The sequence below is a fragment of the Doryrhamphus excisus genome, chromosome 22 (assembly GCF_030265055.1).
Source record: "Doryrhamphus excisus isolate RoL2022-K1 chromosome 22, RoL_Dexc_1.0, whole genome shotgun sequence".
NCBI classification, from domain to species: Eukaryota; Metazoa; Chordata; class Actinopteri; order Syngnathiformes; family Syngnathidae; genus Doryrhamphus; species Doryrhamphus excisus.
In genome coordinates this window covers 5,649,039-5,666,499 of record NC_080487.1, presented here as the reverse complement: position 1 = coordinate 5,666,499, position 17,461 = coordinate 5,649,039, and the positions used below count along the sequence as shown (strand labels likewise).

Below are 17,461 nucleotides of genomic sequence, written 5' to 3'. Positions count from 1 at the left end.
TTTGTCAAATCTGGGAGAAAGTTAGAACCATATGGTGATTTGGATGGGAGACAGCTGGTTGTGATTATGGCTATGCAGCAAATATGAAGAACACACACACACACACAAACACACACATGCCCACTTTGGGCTGCAACACAGTGGGGAGGCAAGCACCGGCTCCAATTAGAACAAGAAGCACGTACTGATGGAAAGGAATCATTGTAGCAGAGAGACACAAATGATGTGTTCAATGTGCATGTCGCTGATGGACAACATAGAATCTCGCCCTAAGCTCCTTAAAGGCCTTGCACAACTATGGTATGGTCATATCACCTTGTACTTCGGTAATAAATAAAATAAAATAAATAAAATTATATCAGAAAAGCAGGAAGTGAACAAATGTAACAGTTACTGATTGTGATTGATTATGTCATTGTATGGTCATATCACCTCGTACTTCGGTACGAGGTGCATTATTAAAAAAACAACAACCTTAAACTGTATTATGGAAAGCAGGAAGTGAACAAATGTAACATTTACTGATTGTAAAAGTACCAGATGGAGGGGTAGGATTTAATAAGCTTTGCTTCTTCCTACTCCTTTTGGACATGTGGAACTGTGAACTGATTATGGGATGCACTCAATTGTAATTGTAGCTTACCATCAAAGCACTACCGCGATGCACCAGCACCTGAGAGCTGTTTGTGTAGCTTGTTTGCCATGATTAACCCCGTCATTCATCCAAACCACCACGTAACTTGTGCTCCGACCTCGCACACACACCTAAGCAGACACACACATACACACACACACACACCTGAGCAGACACACACACAGAGAATGAGAGTGGTGGTGGAAAGCAAAAGGGAAAGATAAAGTGCTCTTGCAGGAACACACACAGCTGCTGTTTATGTATTTATTTACTTGATGTTTATATTTTGATTCAGATTGTGTTTTTTGCACAATAGTTTTATTTATTGAAAGAAAGTTTAATTTATTATTTTGTTATTATAGGATTCCATTGTGCACTTTATTGTCATTCATTTTTGAATATTGGCCTTATTCATGGAGATAAATTTGCTTTAATTGCTATATCGGTCTGTGATTGGCTGGCGACCAGTCCAGGGTGTACCCCGCCTTTCGCCCGAAGACAGCTGGGATAGGCTCCAGCATCCCCCGCGACCCTCGTGACGAAAAAGCGGTAGAAAATGAATGAATGAATGCTATATCGGTCAAATTATGTGAAGATAATCAATAGTCGAATCGAAATTAAATTAGATTAATCGATGCATCAAAAAACTATTCTCTAGATTAATCGATTACAAAAATAATCGTTTAACCCAGCCAGCCCAAGTGAAAATGCCCTTGTACTGCTTTCATCCTGACCTTTGCCCTCTCTCTAGACATGTTCTTCATTAAAGTGTGAAAGAGAGAAGCCATGAAATGTTGCCTCGGAATATCTCCTAAATGCTGTCCATCCCATAGTCCAAGTATAACATGGCAGCCAGGGTCATATTTGTACAGTTTTGGCTGACATACCAGAAGCTATGGGAATCGGCTTCAGCAGAAATAACACAATATCGACTTTTATATTGCAGTCGCACTTGAGCCAATTGTAGGTCGATGCTATCAGGGATAAATGTATGTTCTTCAATTAACGCTCAGGACGGGAATATCTAGTCTGATGGTGATCTGTTTATGTACATTGTCCTTCCTTTTCACAAGACCTTGGAAATTTCATTAAAATGAAGAAGCGCTAGAACAGGTATCTGGTTGTTGAGCCGCTGTTTGCTTTGCTTTGACAGACAGCTGTCCAATGATACATGGGCTACTTGGCTTTACCGGGAAATCATCAACTCAAATTCCCGCTCAAGGATAACCTTGCATCAAGAGTCTGGCCAGAAGAGGGCACATATAGACAAACAACCATTCACACTCACATTCATACCTATGGACAATTTGGAGTGGCCAATGAAGATAACATGTTTTTGGAATGGCAGAGGAGCCGGAGAAAACCCACGCATGCACTAGGACAACATACAAAGCACACAGAGATGGCCGAGGGTGGAATCGAACTCGGGTCTCCTACTATGTGGCCTGCAAGCTAACCAGGGTTGTTGTGGGGCCTGGGACAAAATAATCTTCCTGCGTCCAAGCACAGCCTCAATGGCACTCTGCCTGGGGCTTGGCTTATGGAGCTCCACCATCCCACCACGTCCAGGAGGAGAAAGCTTCTTGGCTTTCGCCATTGCGAGGGCTGACCGTGTCAATGCCTGACAGAAAATAATAATTTTCAACAGATTTTGCCTTTTATAGCCTCTTAAACTTCTGATCAGAGGAAAAACAATCTAGTTCGTTCATTCATGGAGCCTATCCCAGCTGTTTTCGGGGGAGAGGCGGGGTACACCCTGCACTGGCGACCAGCCAATCACAGGGCACATATAGACAAACAACCATTCACACTCACATTCATACCTATGGACAATTTGAAGTCGCCAATTAACCTAGCATGTTTTTGGAATGAGTTGTGGAAACCGGAGTACTCGGAGAAACGCACGTGGAATCAAACTAGGGTGTCCTAGCTGTGAGGTCTGCGTGCTAACCACACAACCACCGTGCAGCTAACGTAGTTCACTTTGTTGTTATTTTCTAATTTTAGAAAAGGATAAGTTCCAAATGTATGGTGTCTGCTGTCGATGCGTTCACGTCAGAATGAAGGACTAAAAGAGACGCTAATTACGCTAAAAATAAGTTGCTTTAACATCTACTAACAGGAAAGAATATGAGATCATTCTACTATTTTCATCAGGTAGATAACGTCCAAATTTAAATCATCCTGGGGGGGTAATATTATTGTCTAACAGGTGAATAATCTCAAAGCTTTTACTGTAATTGGTAAGAGGTATTCAACCTTTCTCCGGCCCTTTACAGTCATAATAATAATAATAATAATAATAATAATAATAATAATAATAATAATAAATTGTATTTGTATAGTGCTTTTCAAAATACTCAAAATACAGAAGAATGGAGTTGAATAAAAGCAAGTAAACAGAGTAGAAGACACACCAAAATACAACATTCATTCGTTAATACACAGTTAAAACATGAGAAAAAGCAGGGCGGGTCACATGGCAAATTGCATATTCACAATCTGACAATGACCTTCAGTGACCTTTTTTCACTCGTCGATCATGTATGACTCACTCGTGTAAATGCACTTTTTCATCTCACAGTCCCAAAGCTTGCATGCAAGCCAGGGGGCCAGTGTGATCCTTGGACCTCTTGAGTCTCAGCCAACAGAAGACCTTTGGAGAATTTCAGTCAGCCGTCCCCACAGGCCATAAGTGTTCCCGTGTCTGACAGACAGGAATGATAAGAGTCGCCGTGCAGCACGTTCTCCCAACCGCCAGTCGGCCAAATCCGTCCATGAAATACAAGTTTGCACCGTCCAGTCAAAACAGGAGTAGCACACAAGGCTGAACTGTGAGGATACCGCAGAGCTTTACAAGTGCTGTTTTGTCACTCCAACATAAGCGACATCATTTCCTGCATCCTTTCTACCGCTTTTCCTCACGAGGGTCGCGGGGGGTGCTGGAGCCTATCCCAGCTGTCTTCGGGCGAGAGGCGGGGTACACCCTGGACTGGTGGCCAGCCAATAACAGGGCACATATAGACAAACAACCATTCACACTCACATTCATACCTATGGACAATTTGGAGTCGCCAATTAACCTAGCATGTTTTTGGAATGTGGGAGGAAAACCGGAGTACCCGGAGAAAACCCACACATGCACAGGGAGAACATGCAAACTCCACACAGAGATGGCCGAGGGTGGAGTTGAACCCTAGTCTCCTAGCTGTGAGGTCTGCGTGCTAACCACTCGACCGCCGTGCTGCCTATTTGAATATATATTTCATGCAATATGTAAATAGTCATTTATTCTGTAAATGAATGAAAAGTTTTTTTTTTATTCCCTTATATATCAAATGCAGCACTTAGCCATTTGCTCAGCCGGTTATAAATGCTTGCACTTTCGACAAAACTTGTAAACATGAAGTGGAATAAATCATCTGGAACTTTGGAGCAAAATATTTATTAGTTTACATGGTTAAAACGAACATCTTCATCCAAAGCAGCACATACTCTGTTTGTGTCGTTTGTATGTGCTTTTGGGTCCAAAGCAGCCAACAAAATAACTACTTTGCAGGTAGATACCGCAAACATGATGGAGCCGCAGCTTGCCCACTTACCCAATCCCATTTTGAGTTTGACTAGTATTACAAACATGAGTATATTACACAGGGTCTTTGAAACGTGAGGATCAATTGTTGTAATTCAGCCACATTCCTTATGTTTTTTTCCAGGTCCTGAAGCAGCAAAACAGCCACAGACCATCACACTACCACCACCATATTTTACTAATGCCATTGTGTTTTTTTTACTGGAATGCTCTGTTATTTTTACACTAGATGTAATGGGACACTCACCTTCCAAAATGTTCAACTCTTTTCTGGTCAGACCACTGAGTATTTTCCCAAAGCTCCTGAAGCAGCAAAACAGCCCCAGACCATCACACTACCGCCACCATATTTTACTCTTGCTATGATGTTCTTTATCTGAAATGCAGCCTTACTTTTACGATTACAGATGTAATGGGACACTCACCTTCCAAAATGTTCAACTCTTTTCTGGTCAGACCACTAAGTATTTTCCCAAAGGTCCTGAAGCAGCAAAACAGCCCCAGACCATCACACTACCACCACCATATTTTACTCTATCACGCTATGATGTTCTTTATCTGAAATGCAGCCTTACTTTTACAATTACAGATGTAATGGGACACTCACCTTCCAACATGTTCACACACTACCACCACCATATTTTCCAAAGGTCTTGGGGATCATCAAGGTGTTTTCTGGTAAAATGGAGACCAACCTTAATGTTCTTTTTGTTCATCAGAAGTTTTGGTCTTGGTACTTTTGCTCTGCGGTGTCTTTCTTCTGGTGGACTCATGAACACTGACCTTCACTGAGGCAAGCGAGGTCTGCAGTTCTTTGGAGGTTGTTGTGGGGTCTTTTGTGACCTCTTGAATGAGTCATGGCTGGGGTGATTGTGGTTGGGCAGCCACTCCTGAGAAGGTTTGCCACTGTTCTGTGTTTTCGGCTCTCACTGTGGTTGGCTTAAATTTAAATTCAGTTGTGTTGTCACAGACATATTTCAATGACAAAAATACACAAACAAGAAATCGGGAAGGGGCAAAGACTTTTTCACAGAATGACGGTCTGTCAAAATGGCAGGGATTAAAAACAATGAAGAGATTTATGAAATAATTAGTGAAGAAGAGAAAGTGAAACTAAGAATGGATGCACACTTTGATTGGGAAGAGCAAACATTTAAGAAGACAAAAACAAATGGTCATTCAGGATGTGTGATGGCTGCCAACTTAGCGGTGGAAAGGTCGCCCAGACAATGACCTGCGTGCTGATGTCAGTCAAACCAGTTTGCTGTCTTCAGACCTTTCGCCTCTCGACTGGGTGAGGATCATTTACCCGACAAAAATGCCACCTCAAAGATGTTGAGTAGACCAAACATTTCCGAAGCTGTCAATCATGTAGCATCGCTTGAGGGGCGTTGGCGGGTTCGTGTCAAGTATGCTAACTTCGGCATGTGAGTTGTCTTCCCACAGTGACTCTTTCTGGACACAGAGAGTGACATCAGTTCACAATCTAAAGCAGGGGTCTCAAACATGCAGCCCGCGGGCCAAATGTGGCCCGCAGGACACTAGTTTGAGGCCCCCGCCTTGATATGAAAGTTTAATGTTAGTGCGGCCCGCGCAAGTTTGATATGGATGCTGTATGGTATCATGTACCCAGAAAAAATTATTACGTTTGATTAATGTTCATGTTAAAGGTTAAATAACTGTTAATAGTTATCCTCCCTATCCGTGTGGAAGTGGTAAGTTTTTGGCTTTTTTAAGTTTAAAGGAAATAACTTGGAGGCTACCGTTTAGGTCGCTAGCTCTCTAGTTTGCGAGTTAGCATGTGTCTCAAGACCCTGCAGTTGCGCAATATGTTGTAAATAAAAAGAGTATAAATGTGACTATAGTCGTGTTTTGTCATGTCTACAGATGGGACAAAATCCCAAGCACAAAATCCTTGATTTGGGATAGGAATTCTGAGAATTGTTTACATGTCTCAAACGCTTTCACAATATTTACTATTCTGCTTAATACGGGGATATTGTGTGCGTGGAAATGCAGTGCTTGTCTAAGTGCTATTTTGGAGACAAATATAATGTATAAATCCCACCTCTTGCTCAAAGTCAGCTGGGATAGGCTCCAGCATAGCCGCGACCCTAGTGAGGATAAGTGGTATAGAAAATGGATGGATGGATGTAATGTGTTTCCTGTCCACATTCACACTCAACAGGGTGAGACATGCAGGGTGAGATAATGTGTCACAGTGACCAGACGTGTCACTTTCCACACACATACACACACATACACACACACAATGATGAAGGGGACGTCACCGGCTGTTAAATCCGTGGACTCGCGCTATTGTCACAGGATAAATGAGTCACAGTCACAGGCGCTAGGAGGACAACGAGGAGAGGAGACATTTATGTCCACAGGAATATGGATCTTTTCAAAATGAGTATTCTCTATAGCAGGGGTCTCAAACACGCGGCCCGCGGGCCAAATGTGGCCCGCAGGACACTAGTTAGAGGCCCCCGCCTTTACATGAAAGTTTAATGTTAGTGCGGCCCGCCCAAGTTTGATATGGATGCTGTATGGTATCATGTACCCAGAAAAACATTTTTACGTTTGATTAATGTTCATGTTAAAGGTTAAATAACTGTTAATAGTTATCCTCCCTATCCGTGTGGAAGTGGTAAGTTTTTGGCTATTTAAGTTTAAAGGAAATAACTTGAAGGCTACCGTTTAGGTCACTAGCTCTCTAGTTTGCGAGTTAGCATGTGTCACAAGACCCTGCAGTTGCGCAATATGTTGTAAATAAAAAGAGTATAAATGTGACTATAGTCGTGTTTTGTCATGTCTACAGGGCTCTAATAATGCTTTGTTCATTATAATCTGAAAAAAATAATTTGTCTACCCACCAACTATATGTGGTTTCTTAAGTACAGATGTCATAGCTATGAATCGTGTACGAATGATGACTCTGGTCAAACCACCAAGGCAACAAAATATAACAAGTCATGACCAACAATATTGGGAATATGCTGATTGATGTATTTATGAGAGAATTAATAAATCATCAATGTCAATGTTATTGCTGGACGTCCTTGATTCCATAATAGAACAAATCCTAAGCTTATACCAAACAAGACAACACCGGGCTTTCATCTGCATGACCTTTCGAATAATTTGTGACAGTACTGCTGTCATTTTAGAGGAGCAAATCCTTAGACGTTGTTCCAAAGAAACATTGTGGACACCGTGACCGTACACTGGGTAATTACCACAGAATATGGAGGCAAGAACATGTTTGAAAGCTGTCCGCTCAGCTAAGACATCAATCTAAGACATTCTTTTGTTGGCTCTCGTAAAGGTTGCAGAGTTAGGGAGTAGCAAATAAGAGGCATCGCTTATGAGCACCATTTCCTATCCTGAGGAAAGATCAGTAGATCCAAATTTAGAAGAGAAGAGTCATTTAGAGACACAGTAAGAGGCTGTATGGTCAGCTTCACATGCCCAAGGCCGACAATCACATAAGTCATAGCGTTTGTTTTTCTCATAGATTTATAATTTTATTCTCAAAATCACAGATTCTTGTAATACTCTGCTGTAACGGGCACAGCCTGAGACAGCTATGAACAGTGGGGTTTTATGTGGGTGGTCATTGGTCTTGGGCAAACTAATATTGGGAATTTTTTTATAACAATTTTACAACTTTTTTAACTTTTTTACTTGTAAATTCATAACTCTATTCTCAAAATTTCTGATTTTTTTCAGTGTGGTTGTACTACTTTAGAGGCGGTGAGAGAATTTTATTTATGGATTTTTTTGATAAAGCTGTTAGCTTGGTTAGCTAAGTCATGGTTGATGGAAGTCATTACCCAAGATGCTTTGCGCTAAAGCAGCAAAAGATTGTCATCGAAGTCTCTTGTATAGAAAGGCAAGGACTGCAGAGATAGTAATTGGCCACGCTGAGAAGCTCCACGCTCCACTCTGGCAGACGTATTCAACCCATTCAGCTTCTTAAAAAGCTGCCAATGATGTGGGTTTTTTTTCTATGTGTGTGCAGTTTGACTTTTATTTATTCCCCCCTAGCTTTCCCTGTGGATGGCCCCCCTCCCCACTTGCTCCCCAGGGTGCCTTCAGCCTGAGAAAATTGCCATAAGCAATGAGGTAACGACAATGATCTTACATAGCTCCAAAGCATGTTTGCTAAGTCAACAATATCAGCCGGGGTTTATCCTATCACCCTCTATCACCCTTACTCACCATCAATCACCCTCTATCACCCCCAATCACCCTCTATCCCCCTCAATCACCCTCAATTGCCCTCTATCACCCTCTATCCCCCTCAAACACCATCAATCACCCTCTATCACTCTCTATCCCCCTTACTCACCCTCAATCACCCTCTATCCCCCTCAATCACCCTCAATTGCCCTCTATCGCCCTCAATCGCCCTCTATCATCCCCCTCAATCACCCGATATCACCCTTTATCACCCTCTATCACCCTCAATTGCCCTCTATCGCCCTCAGTCACCCTCAATTACCCTCAATCGCCCTCAATCGCCCTCTATCACCCTCAATCACCGTCTCTCACAATCAATCGCCCTCAATCGCCCTCTATCACCCTCTATCACAATCATTCGCCCTCAATCGCCCTCTATCCCCCTCAATCACCCTCAATCACCCTCTATCACCCTAAATCACCCTCTATCGCCCTCAATCACTCTCTATCACCTCTATACCTCAATCACCCTCAATGACCCTCTATCGCCCTCTATCGCCCACAATCACCCTCTATCGCCCTCTATCCCCTCTATCGCCCTCTATCACCCTCAACCACCCTCAATCATCCTCTATCACCCTCAACCACCCTCTATTGCCCTCAATCGCCCTCTATCACCCTCTATCACCCTCTATCACCCTCTATCCCCCACTATCACTCTATCACTGGTACACAATAAAGAAAGTTTTCTCTTAATGAATGAACTATAGCAGGAAATATGAAGTCAGTCCGTTAGTGAAAGAAAGCCTGCTGGCCTGGATCCAACCTTTAGTGTATTACCATAACCTGGACCACTCAGTATGTACAAATGTAAAAAAAAAAAACCATGATATGGGTTTTAGCATGATGGTGGTATGATCTCTTACTGACACCTTGCAACATCAGGCCTTGGAATGTTCTACTGGAAGGAGAATAGCACATGGAGCTATCAGTGTTAGCTTCAGAATTAGTAAAACAAACACCAGGGGGAACTACAACAACACATACGACACACATGCATGCATATCACACACACACACACACACAAGGTGCTATAAATAGGTCTATGGTATTGAAGGGTCAAGTGGACTCCAGCCATGCAGATATCAGCCCTGTACCAGGGCTCAGTCTGTAGTCCGTGGCAGCCTCCTGGTCTGTTCTCCATCTGTCAACCACTTCCAGCACTGTACCCAGATCAGATTATGTAGCATTACAGTTCCATTTCTGCAAAGATTTACATGTCAAATCTCAAAAGTGACCTAGTGTCCATGTGTTTATACCATGGCGAAGCTTCTTCGGGTTGCGGGGAGGACAGGGTGGGGTCAGACCAACAAGTCTCATTGAGAGAAAGAATGTGCTGGCTGTCCGTTTCAGTGACACAAGATGGCTAAATATTTGTACTGTTGGGTTTTTATGCTGACAGAACGGTGGATGACGGGTCAACACTGTGACCTCGCAGAGCGAAGCATAGTCCTGAATAGTGTGTATGTGCAGGATGTACATGTGTGTCTCTTTCAATGGGGTCCCCCAAATCCACATTTAAAATACATAGCTTAGCAATATCACAGTATTATCACAATATATTCATGCAGGTTACTGCTGGCACATTGGCAGTTAGCATTGTTAGCATTATGTTTTAAAATTCATTCATTCATTTTCTACCGCTTTTTTCTCACAAGGGGGTTGCTGGAGCCTATCCCAGTTGTCTTGGGGCGAGAGGCGGCGTACACCCTGGACTGGTGGCCAGCCAATCACAGGACACATATAGACAAACAACCATTCACACTCACATTCATACCTGGAGTCACCAATTAACCTAGCATGTTTTTGGAATGTGGGAGGAAACTGGAGTACCCGGAGAAAACCCACGCATGCACGGGGAGAACAAGTCCACACAGGTCTGCGCGCTAACCACTCGACCACTGTGTCGCCTGTTTTAAAATTTACATGGGGAAATTAATATTGACAAGGTCTTTTTCAAGTTCACCAAATTTGACCTACAGTGGAAGCTAGGTTAGCATTAGCATTTGTGTGCATTCTCCGGTTAAGCTTATTTATCTGGTTATTTCTTATGGGAAAAATGGACTCAGTTAACATCTGTTTTGGTTAGAAACAACTAACTTTGGTCAAAAAAACAACTCAAAACCCACCTATTTAAATCCGTTTTGTCTAACTTTTTATACCTGACTGCTGCACCCCGCCCAGCTTTTAGTCTTGTTTTAGCTCTGAATGAATGTTTGGATATTGTATTTTGTAATGGTAATGGTTTAATTTCCTTTGAACATACATCAGATTACAATTGAGTGCATCCCATAATCAGTTCACAGTTCCACATGTCCAAAAGGAGTAGGAAGAAGCAAAGCTTATTAAATCCTACCCCTCCATCTGGTATTTTTACAATCAGTAACTGTTACATTTGTTCACTTCCTGCTTTCCGAATAGTTTTTTAATAAAATAAAATTAAATTAAATTAAATTAAATTAAATTAAATTAAATTAAATTAAATTTTTTGTCATGTACCGAAGTAGGAGGTGATATGAGCATCCAATGACATAATGGGTACCATAGTAAGTGTCAATATAGTGATATATATAGCACATCATGACTGGTTCAAGACTCTTCATCCTTGTATTTAGCAAACATCAACTGCTTGTATTGTTTCTTGAATTGGCTCATCGTTGTGCATTGTTTGAGGTCCTTACTCAATCCATTCCATAGTTTGATTCCGCATACTGAAATGCTATGGCTTTTTAACATAGTCCTAGCATCTTTTTAATGCATTTTTTATTTAAAAGTTTTTAATTTTTGTTTCTTTTTCTCTACTGTAAAGTGTCTTTGAGTACTCTGAAAAGCGCTATACAAATAAAATGTATTATTATTATTATTATAAACAAATTAACGACGCTAACTAATAGTTTTTTCTTCATAATTTGTCAAGCATTAGCACCCTGTCAGTCACAGATATTAGCAAAGACCAAGTAGACATTTCTGATAGTGATGCAAAGCCGATACTCGGCTCCTCGGTCCTACTCAGGTGTTAGGAGTTAAGCTGTGGCGATGCGATCCAGATCCCTCACTGCTGTGGACCCCAGCCAGCCCCCAGAGACTCCATCTGAGTCAGTTGCAAAATTCTAAACAACAAAAAAAACATAAAACAGCATCTCCCCACTCTGCGTTTTTTTTCCATGATGGGAGACAACCTCTCTCCCTTGCAGACGTCTTGCAGTGTTTGTGAATTCCATTTGGAACTGGCGGCAGACATGCGCCGCTGTCGGCCATGCGTCCATGCAAGTGAAGGTGACCGAGCCACAGTAGAGATAAAGACATCAGAAAGATTTAGGACAGGGGGACGAGGGACGGGGGAGGGTTTGATTGGTTTTCTATCACTTTTGGTTTGGCGTCCATGCAATGTTTTTTTTTTTCTTTTTGAAAGTTCAGCTCACATCAAATGTGATCCTTTCTTCTTGTAGAATAATAACATTGCTGGTTTTGTTTGCACACCATGCCCTCAGCCTCTTTTTTTTTTTTTAAACACTCAATTTGTTTGCCTTCATAATGTAGCCATTTTTGTATGTACGAGCAGCCCAGTTAGGATTGTGGGAAAAAACCATCCATTTTCTGATAAGACTGAGCACTGAGAAATGACCGAATCGCTCTCAACCTCCTCTTCCATCACTCAGCGTTCAAAAATACACAACAAAATAGAAGAACAACTGACGACTTCCAAAAATACCACTTCAAGTGGAATTAAACAGCGAATGAAATGACATAACGCCAACCCCAAATCCATAAGAAAGGTCTTTTTGGAATGCGACCATTCCAGGATGCACTTCTCTTTTTTTGCTTCAAAGTGTCTGATTGAGAAACTTTCAAAGAAGGAGAGGAGTTACCACCAACTTTTGCGGCCTCCTGCTTGAATCGGCGCCGCGCTCTTGGGTCATTTCCCCACCGCCCCTGAGCTAACTGGTAAACAATCATGCCGACAATCATGTCCTGCAAACATTAGCCACGTTTACATGAGGGATTTTTCACTTTCCGAATGGAATCTTTCTGATTTACCTTTCCGAAAGCACTGGTATACATGGAAAGGAATATTCCAATTGCGTGTCTACATGCGGCGCTATAATCAACCAGAATAGTCAATGGGGCATGCCCAGTAAAGCGTAAACACCAACATCACGTGATATCGACTTCCTCAAGTTTTTCTTCCACTTGTTGGAATAACTCCGTATCGCCAGTTTTTCCTTCGTCCAGTCTTGAAATTTAGTTTAAATCAAAAACAAACTTTCCGCAGAAGTCCAGTGTCGATTGCTCGCCTCCATTTTTTTTTAAATCGAAGAACGTCTCGAGCTGCGTGTTACGTCATATCTCAGCATTCGCTGAAAGAACGCACCTGGGAACAGGAAAAGATAAAGTTCAATCTTGCTAATATTTTATAATTAAACTCGGGACATGTTTTATTAAGATATGTATTTTCTTTTTTAATAAAACCGGACTTGTGAATGGCGTATAGAAGGGTTTAGATTCTGTTCCACAGATGGCGCTAATGCACACGAAAGCTGCTTGCCAACCGCCAATAAACAACAGAAGAAGAAAAACACCACGAAGAAGAACGCAGTCTGGCAAATTTCCGTTTGAGCGGGTACAAGATACCTCAATCGGATTGGGGAAAGGAATATTCCATCCCTGGGAATACCGATTATATATTCATTCGGATTGGCACTTTTCTTTCGGAATGAGGTGTATACAAAGGTTACATTCTTTCCGTTTGAGCAAATAAACCAAATGCAATTGGAATATTTGGGTCCATGTAAACATGGCTAATGTCTGAAAACATCAACCTAACATCAACGCCACAAAGATCCCACACAAAGCTGGCCCAAAGTAAGACCCCAGGCTTGTTCATATCGCTGCAGCGTTTGAAAAGTCACCACCCGGAGCACCGGAGGACGGGAACGATCTGTGATTTCATCAAGGACATAAAAACACCGAGTGACACAGTCTGAAAAGATAAACATCAGTTTAGAAAGGGTCATATCTGGTTTGGACAAATTATTGATTCACTGATCGGGCGGCACGGCGGTATAGTGGTTAGCATGCAGACCTCACAGCTAGGAGACCAGGGTTCAATTCCACCCTCGGCCATCTCTGTGTGGAGTTTGCATGTTCTCCCCGTGCATGCGTGGGTTTTCTCCGGGTACTCCGGTTTCCTCCCACATTCCAAAAACATGCTAGGTTAATTGGCCACTCCAAATTGTCCATAGGTATGAATGTGAGTGTGAATGGTTGTTTGTCTATATGTGCCCTGTGATTGGCTGGCGACCAGTCCAGGGTGTACCCCGCCTCTCGCCTAAAGACAGCTGGGATAGGCTCCAGCACCCCCCGTGACAAAGCGGTAGAAAATGAATGAATGATTGGTTATCAGTATCGGTCATGGGAAGCAATAATATTTCGGTTTGGAAAGACAATATGGTGCATCCCTCATATTTAGGGTTGTTGTGGTCGTACTGGTTCCCCCCAAAAAGTCAGTCATTGCAATAAAACATTCTAATCTCCACGCTGAATGGCACAAAGCTGACATGTTTCATTCCTGTCCCTTGTGAGAACTCATTACTTGGATAATCCACGGAAGTCTGTTCTGAAAGGTGTGACCTGGAAGCAGACAGGCTGGAAAAAGATAAAGGGACAACCAAGTTATAAGCCATCCCGTTTTTTCCTCTCGTAGTGTCATGGCGTCCGGTTTTAGAAAGTACATTTCTTGCTGAGACATTCCTTACATGCCAGCACTGAACTACAGTAATATCAGCCATCTTTAACCAAAGACAAACACCCGCTATGTTGTCATTTATTTCAACGGATTGGAGCAATTCCAGTTCCGAAGTTCCAAACCCAGTGTAGGCGATCAGTATTTGGAATCTGGACCTCAATTTAATGATATTTTATGCACTTTGGACATTTTAGAAAGTCACATCTGTGTTATCTAAAACACAAGAAATCACAGAAAACACAAAAAGTCACGAGTTGATATAGATGTCTGCGCAGTTGGCCAATAAACACGTTGTGTTTTTCACACGCACACGCATGCACAAAGCGGCGCTGAGCTTATTGTATATTATTGTCTAAGTGATACACAAGGATCATCTGCTCTACCACGAGTATTGGTCCAGACAGTTCATATGAGACTTGTCACGTCTGTTGACATGGGGCCCAATTAAAGGGGAGGATTAAGCCGGGGCTGGGTGACCTCTTCAGGAATCCTCCAAGACTTTGTGTGTACGCTGTCAAACCACTGACAGACCTTCCCTTGAAGCTCTCTCACCTGCTAATTAACATGCTAATTAACACGTCTGCTTTCTGCATGGGCGCATGCACCCGTGCAGCAACGCATGCGGTATGTGTGTGTGTGTGTGTGTGTGTTTCATTCACAGCACATCCTATGTTGGACTCACTGATATCGACTTTTGACTCATGAGCAACAATGGCTTCTGAAATTTGGTTGGGGGCGGGGCAAGCCAGAAGACGATAGATTTTTAAAAATTGATTCATTCATTTTCTACCGCTTTTTCCTCACGAGGGTCGCGGGGGTGCTGGAGCCTATCCCAGCTGTCTTCGGGCGAGAGGCGGGGTACACCCTTGACTGGTCACCAACCAATCACAGGGCACATATAGACAAACAACCATTCACACTCACATTCATACCTATGGACAATTTGGAGTCGCCAATTAACCTAGCATGTTTTTGGAATGTGGGAGGAAACCGGAGTACCCGGAGAAAACCCACGCATGCACGGGGAGAACATGCAAACTCCACACAGAGATGGCCGAGGGTGGAATTGAACCCTCGTCTCCTAGCTGTGAGGTCTGCGCACTAACCACTCATCCGCCGTGCCGCCCATTTTTAAACATTTTTGTTTTAATTTTCCAAATATTTCAACTTTCTTCTAAAATAAAAATCTAAATCTAAAAATTCATAAATGTTCTTCTGGAATTATTATGACTTTATTTTGTTTACTTTGTTTTTATTTAATTTTAGAAAAATTAGTGAACTTATTATTTTCTAACAATATTATGGCTGGGCTGCACGGTGGTCGAGTGGTTAGCACACAGACCTCACAGCTAGGAGACCAGGGTTCAATTCCACCCTAGGCCATCTCCCCGTGTATGCATGGGTTTTCTCCGGGTACTCCGGTTTCCTCCCACACTCCAAAAACATGCTAGGTTAATTGGCGACTCCAAATTGTCCATAGGTATGAATGTGAGTGTGAATGGTTGTTTGTCTATATGTGTCCTGTGATTGGCTGGCCACCAGTCCAGGGTGTACCCCGCCTCTCGCCCGAAGACAGCTGGGATAGGCTCCAGCACCCCCCGCGACCCTCGTGAGGAAAAGCGGTAGAAAATGAATGAATGAATGAATATTTTTTCCCTTTATTCTTGTTATTCTGTTGTTTTCCTTTTTTTAAACGTTGCTTTTCCTAAATGTAATTCTCATCATCAGGGCTTTATTCCCATCATATTTTGACTTATTATATCATTTTTAACATAACCTGACTTTCCAAACATTACAAATTTATTTGTGGTTTTAAAGTCATTAGAGTTCTTCTGACTTTTTTATATTTTGAATGAGATTTTATTCCAGTAAACGTACAGCTTTTTTTAAATTTAATTTTTTTTAATTTTTAATTTTTTTTATTACATTTTTTTCAGCTTTCTTCTTTTCCGCAACCTAACTTTCCAAAACTGACAACTTTTGTTTTTCTTTGTTCTTCATAATATTGTGACTTTTAGAAAACAACATCTTTCTGTACTATTTACTTATTACTTATACTTACTTATTTATTTGCCTATTTACTTGTGCTGCTAAAAGGAGGTGATTTTTTTTCTCCTAATATTTCCACATTATTCTCATGAAATTCCAACTTTTCCATCTTGATATTTAGACTCAGTTGAAGTAAAATGACTGCTGTTGTTTCCGTGTTAAAGTTTTAGAAGTTGGTGCAGGCCAAAAAGACTGCAGTAGTTCTTTTCCCAACGTACGCATGCGTGCAAGGCCCCCAGGAAGCAGTCTGGTCCATCCACAGTGTCGAGGAACGTTCCAGCTGGATGTTTGTCTATCTGACTCTGTCGTCCAATCACACGGCAGGGCTGATAGGCAGATATATTTACACCGCTATCAAGGGAGGAAGAAGTCATCAGCCGCAGCCCCGTCCAGCCTCCGGCTCCTCTACAGGCGGGACTGTAGCGCCTGGCCCCTCCCAGAGCAGGGCATATCTCTGTACGCTCCCCCCCTGACTCAGACCTCAGAGCTTGGGGGCTTCGATGGGACCAAAGCATCCACGGCAGCGCTCAGATGTGCTTGCTAGTTTAAACTCCGCCACAGACTCTGCTTAGCGCGTCTTCAACTTTCTTCAACATCTGTCCTCGACTTAGGCCCCGTCTCATCTACGCCGAGGGGGGGGGGGACCAGGTGTGCATGACTGTACCTTGCAACTTTTCACTCCTGGAACTCTACTGCAGAGCATTATGACTCTTCTGGGCTCTGAGCACTCAATCCTGATACGAAGCAAGTTCAGATCAGGTAAGACAGACCATTTCCATATTCCGCCATTCGCCATCTTCTAGTCCAACTTTCAAGTTGAAATGTTGCTCGTTAATTAGTGGCTAATAAGTGGAATAGCATTCGGTGCAAAGCCTCCTGTAGAACCATTGTGGTCCACCTTCGGTAGCATCTTCTCAGGCAGGTTGCTGCACTTGTTGGGAAGGCGAGCACGTTTGACACTGGAAGGTTTGGAAGGCCGCTGATAAGGGAGATGATATGCTGCTGCGAGGTGGAAGGTTATCTTCATGAGCTCCAATTGGAAGCTAATGGTGGACTTCTACTGGTGTGTGTGTGTGTGTGTGTGTGTGTGTGTGTGTGTGTGTACCTGGTCTTTAGTCTCATACTATTTTCCCTTTATTCCTGTCATCTTGTGTCTTTCTTGTCATCATGTGACCACTTTAAAAGAATGTTT

At 42.5% G+C, this 17,461-nt stretch overlaps 1 protein-coding gene across 6 annotated transcripts in view; it reads left to right on the top strand.

The window, feature by feature from the left end:
* The window catches only part of myocd (myocardin), a 118,139-nt gene that overhangs the window by 72,311 nt on the left and 28,367 nt on the right, over nucleotides 1-17,461 (top strand). For 2 of the 6 annotated variants that reach the window (XM_058061388.1, XM_058061386.1), the window contains exon 1: nucleotides 16,760-17,028. The exons of the other annotated variants lie outside the window; for them this stretch is intronic. In XM_058061388.1, the coding sequence (XP_057917371.1) occupies nucleotides 16,974-17,028 (55 nt within the window). In that variant the 5' untranslated portion in view covers nucleotides 16,760-16,973. Of the gene's footprint in view, nucleotides 1-16,759; nucleotides 17,029-17,461 lie in introns of those variants that run through there. 6 annotated transcript variants of the gene reach the window in all.